Source organism: Brachycentrus maculatus, unplaced genomic scaffold, assembly GCF_059751285.1.
Source record: "Brachycentrus maculatus isolate JH-2025_06_01 unplaced genomic scaffold, ASM5975128v1 h1tg000602l, whole genome shotgun sequence".
In the NCBI taxonomy this organism is placed as follows: Eukaryota; Metazoa; Arthropoda; class Insecta; order Trichoptera; family Brachycentridae; genus Brachycentrus; species Brachycentrus maculatus.
The window spans coordinates 100104-117849 of NW_028281341.1; the positions used below are offsets into that span (position 1 = coordinate 100104).

General features: G+C 33.2%; 1 protein-coding gene across 1 annotated transcript; it reads left to right on the forward strand.

The window, feature by feature from the left end:
• Positions 1-3680: 3680 nt before the first annotated feature.
• Positions 3681-16602, forward strand: LOC148301122 (solute carrier family 52, riboflavin transporter, member 3-A-like). Its single transcript, XM_088273763.1, has 3 exons — positions 3681-4021; positions 8831-10054; positions 15510-16602. Exons 2-3 carry the CDS (start codon positions 8891-8893, stop codon positions 15705-15707), a joined length of 1362 nt encoding a protein of 453 aa, XP_088129889.1. The 5' UTR covers positions 3681-4021; positions 8831-8890; the 3' UTR covers positions 15708-16602.
• Positions 16603-17746: the final 1144 nt, after the last annotated feature.

Below are 17746 nucleotides of genomic sequence, written 5' to 3' on the forward strand. Positions count from 1 at the left end.
GTCGATCTGTACGTAATGTATTTAAAATCGATATTAACGCGACCCGATTCGTCAAAAAAAAGCAACAATAAACGGAAGTATGGGAAAACTCGCATGTCATCACAGTCTCTATGCTTTCGCTCGTTAAAAAAATGCGAACGCTTGACAATTGGCATTTGTTGAATTGCTATTATTGTATTTTTGAATAAAGTTGAAAAAAAAGCGTTTTACTCAAAATGTTACACACATGCGATATTCTTCTTCTACCCCTTATACGCACTCAATTATGCATAGCGTATTGCATCGTATTGATGCAGTGTTATCTCGGTCGTTACTAACATGAAGGCAAGTTGATCACTCCTGCGTCTCGGGTACCAGTCCAGGGTAATATTAAATAAATTTTAGAGTGTAAAATCACTAATATTTATTTTTACAACCCAACCCCCTGGGAATCGAACCCGGGACCTGCAGCGCGGTAGCTAAACACGCTTACCATTACACCACGGATGCGGACATTATTATGATGTGATATTACGGTGTACTAAAAATAGAGAAAATTAACAAAATGGAATATGGTATATCAACATTGTTTTTCGTTATATAAAAAAAAACAAGTCAGAAAATGGGAATGTAAATTCATTATTCTCACCCAAAGCATGTTCATGAGAACATCAAGACCGCATATAAATAAACAAAGAAGAAAAGGCAAGCACATTCACATAGAATGAATATTTTCATCCATTTTTTCACTAAGTTTTTTAATCACACACACACACAAAATTTACTTATAATCTAACTGAAAAGTAAATACAGTACTAGTTAGTGTTCACAAAGTTAGTGATCAAGTACCTTACAATGTGAGAACGCTGCAATAAATAGATAGATGTTATGGGGTAGATTGTTAGTACTTGCTCTTGTACTACTAAATATTGTCTGCAAAGAACTTTCTTCATCCTGCAAGTCAATTATTACAAAATCTCAAAAGGCCAATGTAAATTTTCCCTAGAAACCGGTAACACTGATAGCTATCGCATTGATTATTGTAGAGACAGATATTTGAATCTATTTTTTATGAGATTTTTGAACCACCTTTTGTTGAGAGAATGTCATACACGTCTATGTGTGCCTTCGATATCTGTGTTCCGACTGACAAAATTATTCTATCGCTTATAAATATTATACTCTCCCGAATTTTATAGAAAACTTTTGCCGCAGAGAAATAATATTATGCTACCTTTCATTTTATTTTTGATAAATGTGCCATTCGACACACAAATTTTAAAGTATATTGTATTTACAATCAATTACATTGATACACGGTTTAATATACGATTTGTCAACCTTACTGTATGCTTTTTCTATGAAATTCGGTGTATCCTATGTGTAAATTGAAATAAAGTGTGTAAAAAAATGTTGTTTTATTTTACTTTAGTTATTATTTACTCACTTATTCATATTACAAAGTAAATTAATAAAATGGTTCTTGAAATACATAAACCCTTTATCATAAAAAAAAATTGAATCGTTTTAATAAAAATACAGTAAGACCCTATTAACGCTGTTTCAGTATTACGCGATAGGGTTGCGATAGGTATGCTGATCGCTTAACGTCCACCTCCTTTTTACGCCGTGCACAAATCGCTGCATTGCGAATCAACTTACTCCTTACGTAATTGACCACATCCGGTGTTGAAAGAAATAGTGTAGGGGTGCAGGTAATTAAGAAAAAAAATGTTTCTTGTATCTGTACTTTTATAAATCATGATGTTACATCCGATGGATCTGTTTTTTTCGCTAGAGTACCGAAAGCCGATATATACAGGATTATATAGGATTTTGTTAACCAAGGCGTTAAGCAGGTCTTCATGAAATATTTTCTACTCTCTTTACACCTGCGTTAAAATTCAGAGATGGTTATTACAACTACGATATCTCGAACATCAAAACTGGCGACGAATCGTCATCTGCCTCAGTGGGTACTACTATTTTGTTGGGGTAAGCGTTTTCTTCAGCGTTATCAAAAGAACGCCTGAAAAAAGCCTTCCCCCGAGTCTTATTCGGTCTACTGGATAGCTGCGGTAAAAAGAAAGAGGGAATGAGATATTTCACTGAACAAGCTCTATTGTTCTAGCTGAAATATCTGTATTTCTACAATACAATATGTACTTGCAGTTGTTTAAAATTGTAGGCATTGTCTTCTTATCAGTGTTTTACAAACTTAGATACATCTTTTTTTCACAATACAATGAAGCTCGATATTTTAAACATTATATTTATTTTATGATTAGTAATATATACTTACTGAAAGGTCAAATATAAATAATAGTAATTATGTGCTTATATAGTACATGCAGTGATACGCACATACTTAACCCTAACTACTTATCAATTTCTTAATTATTATTTATTTTACTATTCTTTAGATCAATTACATAATGGATTTTTAAAAAAGGGGATATATTGTGGAGTGCATTAATTAATTCATGAATATTATTTTAGAAATTGCGCCATATAAAGTCGAGCAATTGATATTGGAGTAATAAATACAATGCCGAGCGACACTCCACATAAGAGTGGTAAGGGTCAAGTGATGTAACTTGTTTCCGCTTCTCGTGTCAGTACCTACCTAACGATCATAAATTATAAGTTTATACCTATGAAAATGTATTCTTTATTGAGAGAAATGGATAATTCATCTAATGAGTATGGGAAGCGGCTTAGAATTTATGATATCCTTTGGAATAACATAAATGATCATAAATAGTGTTATAACACTTCTTAATAAATATTTTATTCTAATTAGTTAGCCCTGTTGTAAGTGAAAACGAAATCCATTAAACTCTAGACTTTCTTCGGACCAGATAGATACCTCGGGTGAACTTTAATACGTAGGTACTGTGTTTTACGGAACTTTTTGAATTCTACAAAAGCAAGTCAAATAAACATTTATATGGTCAAGTCTTCGAGGTCAACCAACGCATCAAATTTAATTATCATAATAAAAATTTGCATGCAAAGTATTTTGCAAGGTATCAACTATCAACATAATTTTAGTTAGGGATGTGAGTATTTGATAATAAACAAATGATTACTATCGTCGATATTAGAATAATAACTGTTGTATTCTTAGGTACTAAAATCGCAACGATATTGTGCTGAATTTACTGGAAATTTTATTCATGAAATGAAAATGATATTTTATTTGATAAAATTCCCAATTGAGATGCTTTTACAATACTGAAAAAGGAAAAATTATTTATGTGCATATTTTTTTGAGGTCGTAAAACAAAAGAGAAAAAAAAAAGTTATAATATGTGTAAATACTCCATAATTAAAGAGGTGTCTCTAAGATTATCCAGCTGAATTGATCAATAATGGTAGCCATAAAATATGCCAATCTTGATCATGAGAAATAATAAATAAACAAAACAATCTAAATATTAATTTTCTAGTGGTCAGGGTGTTTGTAATGTATTTTTCATACCAACCTTCCGTTTCCTAACTATCCTACCTACAGACAAGCTTCTTAAATAGAGCCTTTGCAGGTTATTCCTTTAAAAATAAAATAAATTTAATCGTTAACTCGATTGAGACTATAATTGAGCTATGCTTTATTTTGGAAACGACTAACGATAAACGCACGTTGCTTGTCATAGACTTCACTAATCAACAGCTGACCGAAAAGTATATAATTTATCTATGACGAATTTGACGTTTCGACTTTGACTTGACAGTCCGTTTCTCGTGGGATAGTGTCCTCGGGTTCGTGTGCCTGATATTACGTGTTTTATGTGAATATTGAATGTGTTATCCATCAATAAGTGATCGTTTGAGCAGGTCGTGTCATTTAAAATAACTTGGATACACTGCATATTGATTTTTAACTGTTTTTAACTAATTGTTTCTCGAAATCCTTCTTAAATTGTAAGGTTTCTAAGGTACCTACTTCAAATTAGCAGGCGGCTAATTTGGCACTTTCTAAATCAATTTTTAGCGGAATAAATTGAGCAAGTTCTTCAAATTGCTGCTATAATATTTAAAGGTATTTACTATTAATATACATGTTTATATTCGTATTTCTTAATTTATGTTTATTTGAATGACGTAATTATTGGTAATCAGCGTTGCCGTGCAAATAAGTTGTTTCTTTTCCTTCCAGAATAAAGCTACTGGATATTTTCTCAATACTTTAATAGATTTTACAGTAGGTAAATTTAGTGTTTTTTTTAATCTTCGCTTCCATATTATTCTCCAATTTATACTTAATAATAATTGATTATTTCTTATCCTATGTCACACAGGACACAGTAATATAGTGTATATGTAAAATACATCAAATAAAGCTTAGCTTGCGTCGAAGAGGTACTAGGCAAAAATTTATATTCGCAGTATTTTTACATAATGCAAACTATGCCATGTTCTCTCTGATCCGCGGCTTCACATATTAGCCAATGCTTTTGAAAGTATAGATTTATTTAATATATTGTCATCCACCTTGAAGTCTGTAATTTCTCAGCATTTCTTCTCCATGTTATAATGGATAAATTTAAACATCGTGTTTCACTCTCTCTCGCTGCTCGCATGATAATGTGTGAAAGAGACGTGTATTTACCAGTGGTTACTATTTGTTATTTTATTATTATTTTATGCTTAAGACTTTTTGTTTCTCTATTAGTGTATTCATTAGTGTATTTTTATATTAGATACTGTATATATGTATTATGTTAAATGGTGCACTGAAATAAGTTATAGCAAATAAAAACCTATCAGCGGAAGCTAAACTGGAAGTGCACAACGGAGTCCTGGTTCCAACTCTAATGTATGGAATTGAAACATGGAGTTGGCAAAAGAAGGATGAAAGTAGACTGAATGCAGTCGAAATGCGATCTCTCAGAAGAATGTGCGACAAAACGATGTATGATAGATGTACGAATAGTGAAATAAGGAAGGAATGCAAAGCTGAGATAAGCATTATCGATAAAATTAAGAAAGGTGTGTTGAGATGGTTTGGACATGTGGAACGAATGAGTGGGGAAAGAACTGTAAAACAAATTTATGAGGCGAATGTTAGCGGGAAAAGAAGCAGAGGAAGACCGAGAAAAACATGGCACGATCAGGTATGCCAAATACTTGAAAGTGGTCAGGTTTGGAGTCGTAACAATCGGCGGGTATGTATGAGGAGATGCATGAACGTGGAAGAGGCGAAGAATGTTTGCAAGGACAGAGTGGTGTGGCGCTCTATTCTCTCTGCCTACCCCTGCGGGGAAGCGGCGTGATGGTTAGTTAGTTAGTTAGTTTATGTTAAAGGCATTAGCCGTTCAATAAATAAATGAATAAATAGATATGTTGATATTGACTAACAAAATATGAATAGTGAATAGGGTTAATATTGTAGGAATTCAATGCACATAGGGCTCAAAATAAATGTTGAAAAACGTCTACGAAGAATTTTAGGCGCTCTCCTAGCTGCCAGCCATATTTTTACCCCCTCCGCAAAAAAAGACACTCAAATCTTACAATTAAATAAAAAAACTTTAGTCTTTATTTAACCCTCATCCACATCCAATGATTCATAGTGCACTGCATCAGATTGACACAATGTTATCTTGATAACATTGTGTCAATCTGATGTCTTCTTACATGAAGGCAAGATGATCAATCCCGCGCTTCAGATAACAGTTCAGGATTTATTTTTATTTTGGCCCCCCCTGGGAATCTAACCCAGGGTCTCCAACACGTAGCTAAATGCGCTAACCATTACACTACGCGGACAAGTTAATTAATAAATAACTTTAACCTTGGTTTCAGTGAAAAAAAAACTTTACTTTTCTTAGTAAATTTCTGTGTTTTGAAATAATTACTTATTTTAAATATTAACTCTCATTACTATATTTTTGACATGTCGCTGACTCCTTTCAAGAACGTCATAAATCAAAAAACTTGATTTTTCAGGAGAACGTTTTTAAAGTTTAAACATATAACACAATTTATTAAAAATAAATATCAAGCCATTTATTGAACTTTTTACTGTGCAACAGATCTTTTTAGGTTTTTTTCCATTTGAAAAATATTTAGTATATTTAAAAAAAAAATAAAACAATACCTTTTCTTCAAAATGCAAAAAGAACATTTTCTGCCTTGTAGCGGGTAAATATTAAATTTAAAATATGCCGCTTTTGCTGGAATATAGTACATTTTCTGGGCATTCCGAAAACAAGCACAACTGAAAATTGACGATTTTTGTTTTATGACGTTCTTGAAAGGGGTGAGCGATGTGTTAAAAGTGTGTTTGATGGCTATGCGTTCCTAACATTGTACTGAGTAGTAAGTATATGCGAGGGATGTAAGAAATTCCAAATTACTGTTACGCATTGTAAAATTAATTTTGTAATTTTTTTGGACCGTGTATTCTGAAATGATGTAAAAAGAGAGTAATTATATTCTGGAAATATACGCATTGTAAAGACAGTCTAGTGCGGTAAAAACCTCCTGCATTTGTTCTAATTTTTCTATCTCAAATAAATAAAACTTCTAAAACTTGTGTATGCATACATTAAGAGTAGTTCTTCTTCTTCAAACCTTTATCCGCACCCGATGATGCATAGGGCACTGCATCATTTAAACACAGTGTTATTTTGATCGTTAACACATGAAGAAAAGGTGATCAACCCTCCGCTTCAGGTACAAGCTCAGGGTAATAATGAATAAATATTAGAGTGAAAAAATCACTTATATTTATCTGACCCCCCCCCTGGGAATCGAACCCAGAATGGTAGTTAAATGTGCAGACCATTACACTATAGAGGCGGACCGAGTTATTAATCATAAAAAAACTAATTTTACTTATTCCATATATATTTTTTAATAAAATAATAATAATAATAAAACCCTTATCCGCACGCCAATGGTGCATAGGGCACTGCGTCATATAAACGCAATGTTATCTTGATCGTTTACACATGAAGGAAAGGTGATCAGCCCTCCGCTTCAGGTACCAGTCCAGGGTAATATTGAATAAATATTACAGTGAAAAAATCACTTATATTTATTTTGCCCCCCTTGGGAATCGAATCCGGGACCTCCAGAACGGTAGCCGAGCATGCTGACCAGTACGGAGGCGGATTGAATTTTAATTGAATTTTAATTTATGAATTTAATTGGATGAAAACAAATTCCCATAAATAAAAACATCAATTATTATTTGACTTATGTCTATCATAGAGTAGTAGTGTGATTTATGTATTAATTTTAAATCAAACACAGATTTTTTGAGTCTACTAAGTTGTATTTTATTAACAAAAACACATAAAAAATTATATTGCGACAATTGTTTCGCCTTGTTAGGGCATTATCAAACGAATGTGAAGATCAAATGGACTACGGTCCTTATGTAGCTATACAATTCTAAGTGACAGTTTTAACACGTGCAGCAATAATTTATGGGAGAAAACAGTAGCTACATCCCCCATTAGCTACTGTTGTCTTCCTTAAATTATTGCTGCATGTGTTAAAACTGTCACTTAGAATTGTATAGCTACGTAAGGACCGTAGTCCATTTGATCTTCACAATGCCCTAACAAGGCGAAACAATTGTCACAATATAATTTTTTATGTGTTTTTGTTAATAAGATACAACTTAGTAGACTCAAAAAATCTGTGTTTGATTTAAAATTAGTACATAAATAAAAATGGAGTTCTACAAATTAAACGCCAAATCAATAAATAGTAGTGTGATTACTGCATTTAGATAATTATGTTAAAGTCGTGTCATTGCTTTGTGTAACGTTATCAGCAGACAACAGGTTGGTATTATGTCAATTTTAATCTGGGGTCATTACTTTCAACAGACTTCAAATTAATTCTGTAGTATTGTGTTTCTTATTATAATTTCGGTAATTTCTAGTAATTGTTATTTAATTATCTCTGCATCTTTATATTGGAAATAAATAATAATTCTTGTATGCAATACAAACATACTTGTATTTTAATAAAATAAAAAAATTATATTTATAAATTCATTAAAATTCCTTTACATTATAATTGATATTTGATCACGGCACACAAAGCATGCCATATTAACCACTTAAAACTTTTTTTTTTCCATATAATAGAAATAAAAATAATAGGTTATTTTATTTTTTATTTAAAGAGTTTACTTAACTTAATAGTTGCTCAGTTAAAAAATAAAAAAAAACAAATTAGTAGCATTTAAAAAAAATAACGTTATTTAAAAAAATATATAATAATAATATCATAATTTTTTGTCCGCCTCCGTAGTGCAATGGTCAGCACGCTCGGCTACCATACGAGTTTCGATTCCCAGGGGGGGGTCAAATAAATATAAGTGATTTTTCACTGTTATATTTATTCAATATTACCCTGGACTGGTACCGGAAGCGGAGGGCTGATCACCTTTCCTTCATGTGTAAACGATCAAGATAACACTGCGTTTATATGATGCAGTGCCCTATGCACCATTGGGGTGCGGATAAGGGTTTGAATGAATCATAATTTTTACCATTTTGACATCTCAGCATAGATGAAGAAGAATATGGATGTTTAGGTATTTACAGGGCTTATGGCCTATCATACACTAGTTAAGTGATCACTTTACACATATGTAACATTCACCATTCTACCCATGACTCACAACCACACTACTCAAAATTTGGAAGTCATACATATATGCAGTCCGTGATTGAGTTCACGACAGCCCTCTATTATTGGATTTAGAAAGCTTTTTTTTAGCAGAGACACTTTTATTAAAAACGTGAAATAAGTAGAGCAACCCAGATTTGTGCATTTGGGCATACTCAAAATTTTATAATTTATTTTCTATTTTTCATTTCAGATGGTGGTTTATTAAGATTTAAAAAAAACGATCATTACAACCTTCAGGCACAAAAGGAAAATGAGGGAAGCGCTGAAAAAATGTCAAGAATGCTTCCAGGAAAGAAAAATTGTAGTGGACATAATAGTTGTCCTGTTTGGAATGGGAACATGGATCGGAATAAACGGAATGTTTGTCCAGCTGCCATTGCTGGTAGAAAGTGCTCCCGAGAAATGGAATTTGCCTTCGTACATGTCTGTTGCCGTGCAATTAGCTAACATCAGTCCGTTGACATACGCTCTCTTTCAAGCATTAAGGCCGAAGAAAATCAACGATACATACTGCATTTATGCAGTACTATTGATTGGCGTCATATCGGCCATCTTGCTTTCTTTTCTATACGATTACATCACGTATATTGATGGAAATCCTCGAAGCATCGTGTTCTTGATTTTGGTATTCCTCACGGCGATTGTCGGATGCACAAGCTCTGTCTTGTTTTTCCCATTCATGAGGCACTATAAAGAAATGTACCTGATCTCGTATTTGATCGGAGAAGGTTTGAGCGGGTTCCTGCCCAGCATTGTAGCCCTGATTCAGGGTATAGGGGGCAACCCCGAATGTGAAACGATCGTTTCGCCCGATGGCAACACTACTACGCAGCCTATTTACAAGGAACCTTTATTCAGTACTCACTACTACTTTGGTTTTATTTCTTTTGCCACGTGTCTAAGCTTCGTCGCTTTTATTTTACTGAACAAATTAAAAGTTTGTGTACAAGAAAAAGTCGAAACGGATGTCAGCGCTGAACAAAGCAAAACGGAACATCAGACGTATAGTTTTGCCAATATGAATTCCGCAGAGCAATCGGATGATATAAAATATTTTGTCGCTGTAAATGACGCTCCCGCGGAAATACCGAAAACGAATATATTACTGCAAAGAAATATATCATTACTAGTCCTGATGTCTTTGATTTGTGCCTTTAGCAATGGCGTATTCCCCAGCATTCAGTCATATTCTTGTTTACCATACGGGAACACTGCGTATCATCTAGCGGTAACTCTTAGCAGTATGGCGAACCCGATTGCCTGTTTCCTAGCGGTATTCTTACCGCATACATCGAATCGCTGGATCTCAATTCTGACGACTGTCTGTGCAGCTTTTGTTGCGTACATTGTCGCCACTAGCGTGATGAGTCCAATGCCGCCTTTACATGACTCCGTGGCTGGCGTTGTTGTTGTGGTAAGTATTATCAATTCATATCATTCCTTCTGCGTCATTATACTCATTGTTGTGGGTCATGACCATATACACCCTGCTATATTCATTCAGTACAAATCAATAATCAACAAATTCCCAGGGCTTTTATGTTTAACTTGCACAAGCTAATACGCGTATATGTACGCAACTACTTCCCCTAACTACTTCTATGATTCTCATTTTTTGATCTACTATCCTTCTCCATTTATTTTCTCATATAGCAGTAACATCTTTCACCCTGAACTCCTTCAGAAATATGACTAATGGGTAGCTGTTACTTTTTCTGATATTTGATTTACACATTGTTGTCGGGCGGTTTTGTTTATCAACACCAACCCTAATTATACTCAGACAGTCTGCTGCTCGACTCTCAGTATACTACAGTCACAAGTGACCGCAAACCCAATTCCGATCTGTACAATGTTTTATGGTATCTCTCGCACTCTACCAAAAGTAAGTAAATAGAACGCTTATAAGCATCTCCGCTCTCTACCAACAGTATGTAAAAGACGCTTTAACCATTTCCCTGCAAATAATTAAGTTAAGTTAAGTTAAGATGTTACTTATTAATTTTTCTCAGTTAACAATTCTTTCCAGCTTAAGTTTTTATGTCATGTACATATCGCTCACTCCTTTCAAGAATGTCAGAAATCAACAATCGTCAATTTTCAGTTGTGCATGTTTTCGGAATGCCCAGAAAATGTACTATATCCCAGCAAAAGCGGCATGTTTTTAACTTAATATTTACCCGCTACAGGGCAGAAAGTGTTGTTTTTGCATTTTGAAGAAAAGATATTGTTTAATTATTTTTTTAAATATACTTAATATTTTTCAAATAGAGAAAAAAACCTTAAGGTTTTACCTAAAAAGATCTGTTGCACAGTAAAATGTTCAATAAGTGACTTGATATTTATTTCTAATACATTTCATTATATTCTTAAACTTTAAATTAAAAATGATCTCCTGAAAAATCAAGTCTTTTGATAAATGACGTTGTTGAAAAGAGTGAGTGATATATGAGGTACCAAAAATTATCTCATTAAAAAACCGAGTTACGGCTTCTTTTAAGACGTTAGGTACGGAGTACGCACCAGGTGAGATGGTTAGTTAATTAGTTAAATTGACCTCGCAAAGAAATATGTATTTGTGTCACTGCTGTCATTTGCTAAAATCATTTATCATGATCACACATTTATGTATATATGTACTTCTAAACAGTCACACACCTACTGAATGTCCGGCAATACTTATAAAGTGTTTTGTGCTATTGTTTATTTGTTATTATGTGTAAACATGTATTTCACAACATAATGCGGATATATGTACAAGAAAATATATTTACATATTTCGCAACCTCCACCTTTTTTTTCAATGTGACTCACTAATTGAGAAACCTCCACCTTTTTTTTCAATGTGACTCACTAATTGAGAAACACTGATACTATCACTGATAGTTCACAGTTCTTTAACCCTTTCACTACCAAAATCCTATATATATCGGTTTTCTGTAGTCTGACGAGGAATACCAGATCCGTCGAATCTGATGTCATGATTCATAAAAGTACCAGATAAATATTGTACATTATGTTAGGGATTCCTTCAGGGTTGTGCCAAAAATTTCGATTCACATTTATCATGTTATTTAGATTTGAATGCTCATTTATATCTTACAATTAATAATAATAAAACCCTTATCCGCACCCCAATGGTGCATAGGGCACTGCGTCATATAAACGCAGTGTTATCTTGATTGTTTACACATGAAGGAAAGGTGATCAGCCCTCCGCTTCAGGTACCAGTCCATGGTAATATTGAATAAATATGACAGTGAAACAATCACTTATATTTATTTTACCCCCCTTGGGAATCGAACCCGGGACCTCCAGAACGGTAGCCGAGCGTGCTGACCATTACACTACGGAGGCGGACAATTAGTTTTGATATTACAAAAATTGAGGAACGAGCAAAACAAAGAACATTAAACCAATTTTTTTTTGCAAAAAGTTAGTTCTTAAGTTAGTTGTGATATTCTTGAAATAGATACATTTTACGTGTCAGGGTGATCAACAATATGCAATAAATTGATACAAATATAATACACATATTGCATAACTAAAAAAATATTACAATGATTAAAGAAAACACTTGTTTTATACCACTTGAGTTTTATTAAAGACTACATGTTTCAGAAGTTAAACTTCCATCATTCAGGTCTGTATAATAACTAAAATATAAAATTGTTCTATATATAAGGAGAGTATAATAATAGTAAAATAATAGTAGGAGAGATAATTTGTTCCACATAAAGGGCAAATTATGAATTATTTAGAAAATTTAGAAATCCAAAAAAACCTAAATTCTAATAATAATTTATTAAATAATATATTGTTTCAAAATTCTTCACCTTTGCTTTCCATTTTTCCTTTGTTTTCAAACTCCGCCCCTTGACTAACCCCCTCCCCCTAACTTTCCCCTCTCCTTATTTATAGAACAATTGTATATTTTATATTATAGTTACTATACAGACCTGAATGATGGAAGTTTAACTTCTGAAACATGTAGCCTTTAATAAGACTCAAGTGGTAAAAAACAAGTGTTTTCTTTAATCATTGTAACATGTCTAACCACAAAGTTAATATATTATTAGATTAAAACCAATATTTTTAGCTTTTCCACTTTATTTTTATTTGACCAGCGACCGGGTTTCGTCGTTACCGACATCATCAGACTGGTGGGAGGCTATACAAATTGTTATGTTATATATAAAACAAGGCAGGAGTTGATAACCATGATTTGATATAATTTTATTGAGAAATTAATCTCCTGCCTTGTTTTAAATATAACATAACAATTTGTATAGACTCCCACCAGTCTGATGATGTCGGTAACGACGAAACCCGGTCGCTGGTCAAATAAAAATAAAGTGGAAAAGCTAAAAATATTGGTTTTAATCTAATAATATATTAAAAATGCAATTCCATCACGAAGTGTCAGTGGATAATATAAATCTATTACAAAGTTAATGCGGAAACAATAAATAAAAAAAATATTGTTGATTACTCACACACCTGCTCTATTCCTTTCAATACCAGATGTCGTCAATTTAGTCAGAAAATCGTTGGATTCGCAATATTATACGCACGGTATAAAAAGCGGGTGGACATTAAGCAAGTAGCATTTACTTGTTAGTCGATTTTGTATAAGATTGCATACATTTAGTAACTAAATTCCAGGAAATATTTTAGTCACGCCAAAGGCGAAACTAAAAACAGATTTTTTTCAACAATAGCAGAGAGTGTTTATAAATTATCGAACACCTTTGAATTGTTTATGTTGAAATTACGGTATTTCTAGCGTAGTAACCCCAAAAGTTCTGGTAGCCAAAAGGTTAAAAAGTAATCCATTTTGTTATGTTTATTGTGGTCTAGTTTGAGGTGGATATTCAAATTGTTTATTTAGCTGATTAGATAAAATTAGGTCGCATACTCGTTTGTTGGTCTGAATCGAGATTTCTTATCTTTTTCTTAATTCCATTTACATGATAGATTAAACTTATTTTCACATTTAGATTTTTATTTATTGAATAGCTCTACCTGGCAACGTGTTGCTGTGGCTCAGTCTGTTGAAATTGAAAATAAAGAAAATAGAAAGCACACATTTCTTATGTTTCATTCCGCAATGCTTGTGAAGCAATAAAAGTATAAAAAAATCTACAAAACAATAATGCAATCGAAAACAAAAAAAGTCTAAATGACATCGGCTATTAAGAAGCATGCCGTCCACCATGAGTGTTTAATGTTTGGTATTGCATGTGTTGCTGTTACATTCAACAGATGGCGCTACCATTGCAGTAAAAAAAATGTTTAAATTAACATGATTTTACCTGTCACAAGTATATGAAGGTGAATATTGCGCATGTGTAAAGTGATCACTTAACCAGCCTATGAGAGGTCACAAGCCCTGGAAATACCCAGACTTCCATATTTGTCTATATCTATATTGAGATATTAAATAAATGTAACTATTATTCACTTTAACCATTTTAGTGCTGAAGAACCTGATATTACGCTTCTAGATAGTTCTATCAAAAATGTATGGCGATAAAACGGTTAAGATTAAGGAACAAACAACATGAAGCTCTCGACAAATGCATAATGTCAATATCACACTAATCCTACGCTTAGTGCTAATTCTGACACGCTCGACTATTTACATAGTTCTATCTGCGGAACATTTATTTGTTTACTCCAAATCTCTCTGTGAGGTTGTAAAGTAGAGATGTGACTGAAGAATAACTATTACTGATTCGGTTATCCAATTGGGATAGTATTTGTTACTTTTTCTTGGTTTATATTCTTTTCAGCTTACTCAGACCAGCCTTCTTTTTTTGTCCAGTATTGAGCAAAGGCCTTTCTTTTGGACTTCCACAGTTCTCTATTGGACGCGACTCTTTTCCAGTGCATGCCCGCCACTTTCCTAATGTCATCGGACTATCTTGTTTGGGGCCTACTTACGCCTAGTTCTAGGCCCCCAGTCAAGCATATTTTTCGTCCATCTTTCTTCAGACAAATATGCCACATGACCTGCCCAGTTCCACTTTAGCTCCGCTTTTCAGTTTAAGTTTTTGTAATTCACATTTTCGGTTTCTCCACTTACTTCAAGATCACTTTACACACTTGCAACATTCACCATTCTACCCATGATTGACAACCATACTACATACTCAATTTTTGAAACTCCTACATGTATCATTAATCTCATGACACTGTACATGTGACTTCACTAGAGCCATATATAGTTGGGATAGAAAAGCTTTTATTTAGCAGCGACTCTCTTATTTAGAGAGAAAATTATAAGCTTCTTCTCTTCTTGGTGTAGGCCTTGTAGCTTGTTTTTAAGAGGGATTATGTTCCTGCGATGTCGATCCCCAGCTGTCAATCTATCTCTTTGGCGGTCTGCCCGGGGGTTGGCTGTGTAGTGCAATGTGGGGGAGTCCGGATGGTTCTATTCTCCTCAACATGCGCTTATTATAAGCTTATAAAGGTGTTTTATTTTTATATGTAAATCATACTGTTATTCCACAAGTTGATGTCAAATCAATTTCTAATAACAGTATTGTATTTAAAAATTTATAAACAGATTTTGATATTAATTTCAGTTACCGTAGAACGAGCTACTTGAACTTTGATGTGTTACTTGAGCCCAATACAAAAAAGAGATTTAAATCCGTATTTGGTCTACAATAATGAACGTATTGTGTCAATAAATGTCACCTGTCAGGGAAACAATGAATCATGTCGATACATTCATTATTGTACACCAAATACAGATCTAAATAATTTTTTTGTAGTGAGCTCAAGTAACACATCAAAGTTCAAGTAGCCCCGTTCTACGGTATCTAGATCATTTTTTTAATATATATTTTTTCATATTTCAGGTGTTAGTGTGGATTATCGCCGTTGGCTTGGTGAGCTACATTAAGCTTTGCATCTCGACCATCTTCAGATCTGCTGGAGGATCTTGGATGTTCTACTGCGGAGGTGCTTCCCAGGCGGGCTCAGCCATCGGATCATTAGTTTCATTCTTTTTAGTTAATTACACAAACATTTTTGTGATGAACAATCCATGTCCTTAACACGGTCAATCACGGAAATAGAATCCAATAAACGCCGAAAGACTGAAATCATACTAAGTGATTTCATTTTCGAGGTTAGATTTATACATGTGTAGTCATTTGTTTAGCGGATTTTACCATAAAGGGAGCTGTTACTATTCTTATACCATTTTTGGAGAAATACTATGAAAAAATATTAAATTTATTATTTCGTTGAATACAGGGTAACAGCAATAAATGTAACATCTAAAACTAGTTCAGAATTTATAATAAAAATTAAACATGTAACAATTTTTATTAATATTTAGAGATTTGTTATTAACCCTAAATTACACTACATTTGTAAAATTTACGACGGATATCCAATCTGTGGAGAGCACCGAGGCAACGCATGTAAAGAATGTAATGACAATTACCATGTATCTTTATTTTTTACCGATATTTTATGTTCGTATTTTATATAAAGTTTTCAAAAAACATGTTGCACTCATTTTTCAAATGTTTAGTTAACGTTTTTGCTAAAATGTTAGTTTTTCTTCTTGTCATACTTTTTACGATAGTCCCGTATTAAGGTACATTAAAACAAGTACGTTGGTCTAGGGTTAATCTTAAAATAATGAACAATGAACTATTTTATAGTATCATAAACAATATTTAATGCTGTTTTGTGTGTACAGCGTAGAAATCGGTAGAACTAAATTTAATTTTAAACTAAGCCTTGCTTGTATTGTGATAAATTTTTGATGACAATAACATTTGATTCAAATATAAAATTCATTGTACCTTTTTATATTTTGAATTAATTGAAGTATTATACTAGCCGACTACTTTCTTGTCAGCTTTAAAAAGGTTGACTAATTAGCCTATTTGAAGCGTGGAGTAATTTGAAAAGAAAAGATTTAATTTTGAGCAGAAACACTTACTTTTTCATTGTATTCTAAATACTAATACAAATAAAACAGGTTATTTTATGGCTTTCATAATTCTTATAAAATAATTTGATATATACCTTAAATACATATCTTTAATAAATAGATAACTTCTTCGTTACACGTCGTGTCGGGTCCCCCCGATGTTGATCACTTGTGAGAGTGTTTCCCTATTTTGGGCAGTCCAAAACAGCTCCTTGACACTCTATCCACTGGTGTATATTATGGAGCTAGGAGATCCGCCTTCTTCCATCATCTCTTCGACCCTCGATCTTACCCTTGATGATTAGTTGTTGTAGCTTGTACTTTTCTCCTCCAAGCACATGTCCCAAATAGGACACTTTAATATTCGATATTAGTTCCCTATTCGCTCTAACTCTTTGGAGAACTCTTGCATAGCTGACCATGTCCATCCAGGGTATCCGAAGTATTAAAAATACTGTCGCCTCTTCAATCAAATAATTTTTTAATAATGGTTCAATTATTAAACTAACTATCTAGTTGGTTAATTAGTCAACTTAGCCGACAAATGCCTAATCATATCCCTAATACATAATTATGGATTACATTTTCAAAGACTCCATTGTCTGCTGTTAAACTACTTCTATTATTATCACAAAATATTATATGTAGTAGCAATTTTTATCTGTATCATTCTATATTCAGGATAACATGATTTGTATAAAAAGATTGTTAAACAATCTAATCAATTTATCACATTGAGTTGTCTGGGTCACATGCTTACAAAATTTAAAAAAAATCTTTATTATCTTTTCACTACTGATGTCACATGTGATCTTTTCAATTTTAGAAATATACTAGAAGTCTCATACAGAATGGGGTAGGGTTAATATCCCTAACTTTGAAGGTTTATCCCTTTAAATGCCGGGAGGTATTGATAAGGCTGTTTCCGGAAAGCGGCAACATTTTATGAAAAGTAAAACTTAACCAATTTTTTTTAAATATATTTACTTAAAGATATGAGCACTTACCAAATATGTTCCATATTGGGAAGAAGCAAGTGCAAAGATGAAAACATTTGCATGCTTATTTTGTATGGTCGGCCTGGCTAGCACAGCATTGGAGCGCGTAAATGTGTTTAATGCAGAGAACCAGTTAATAATAAAAAAT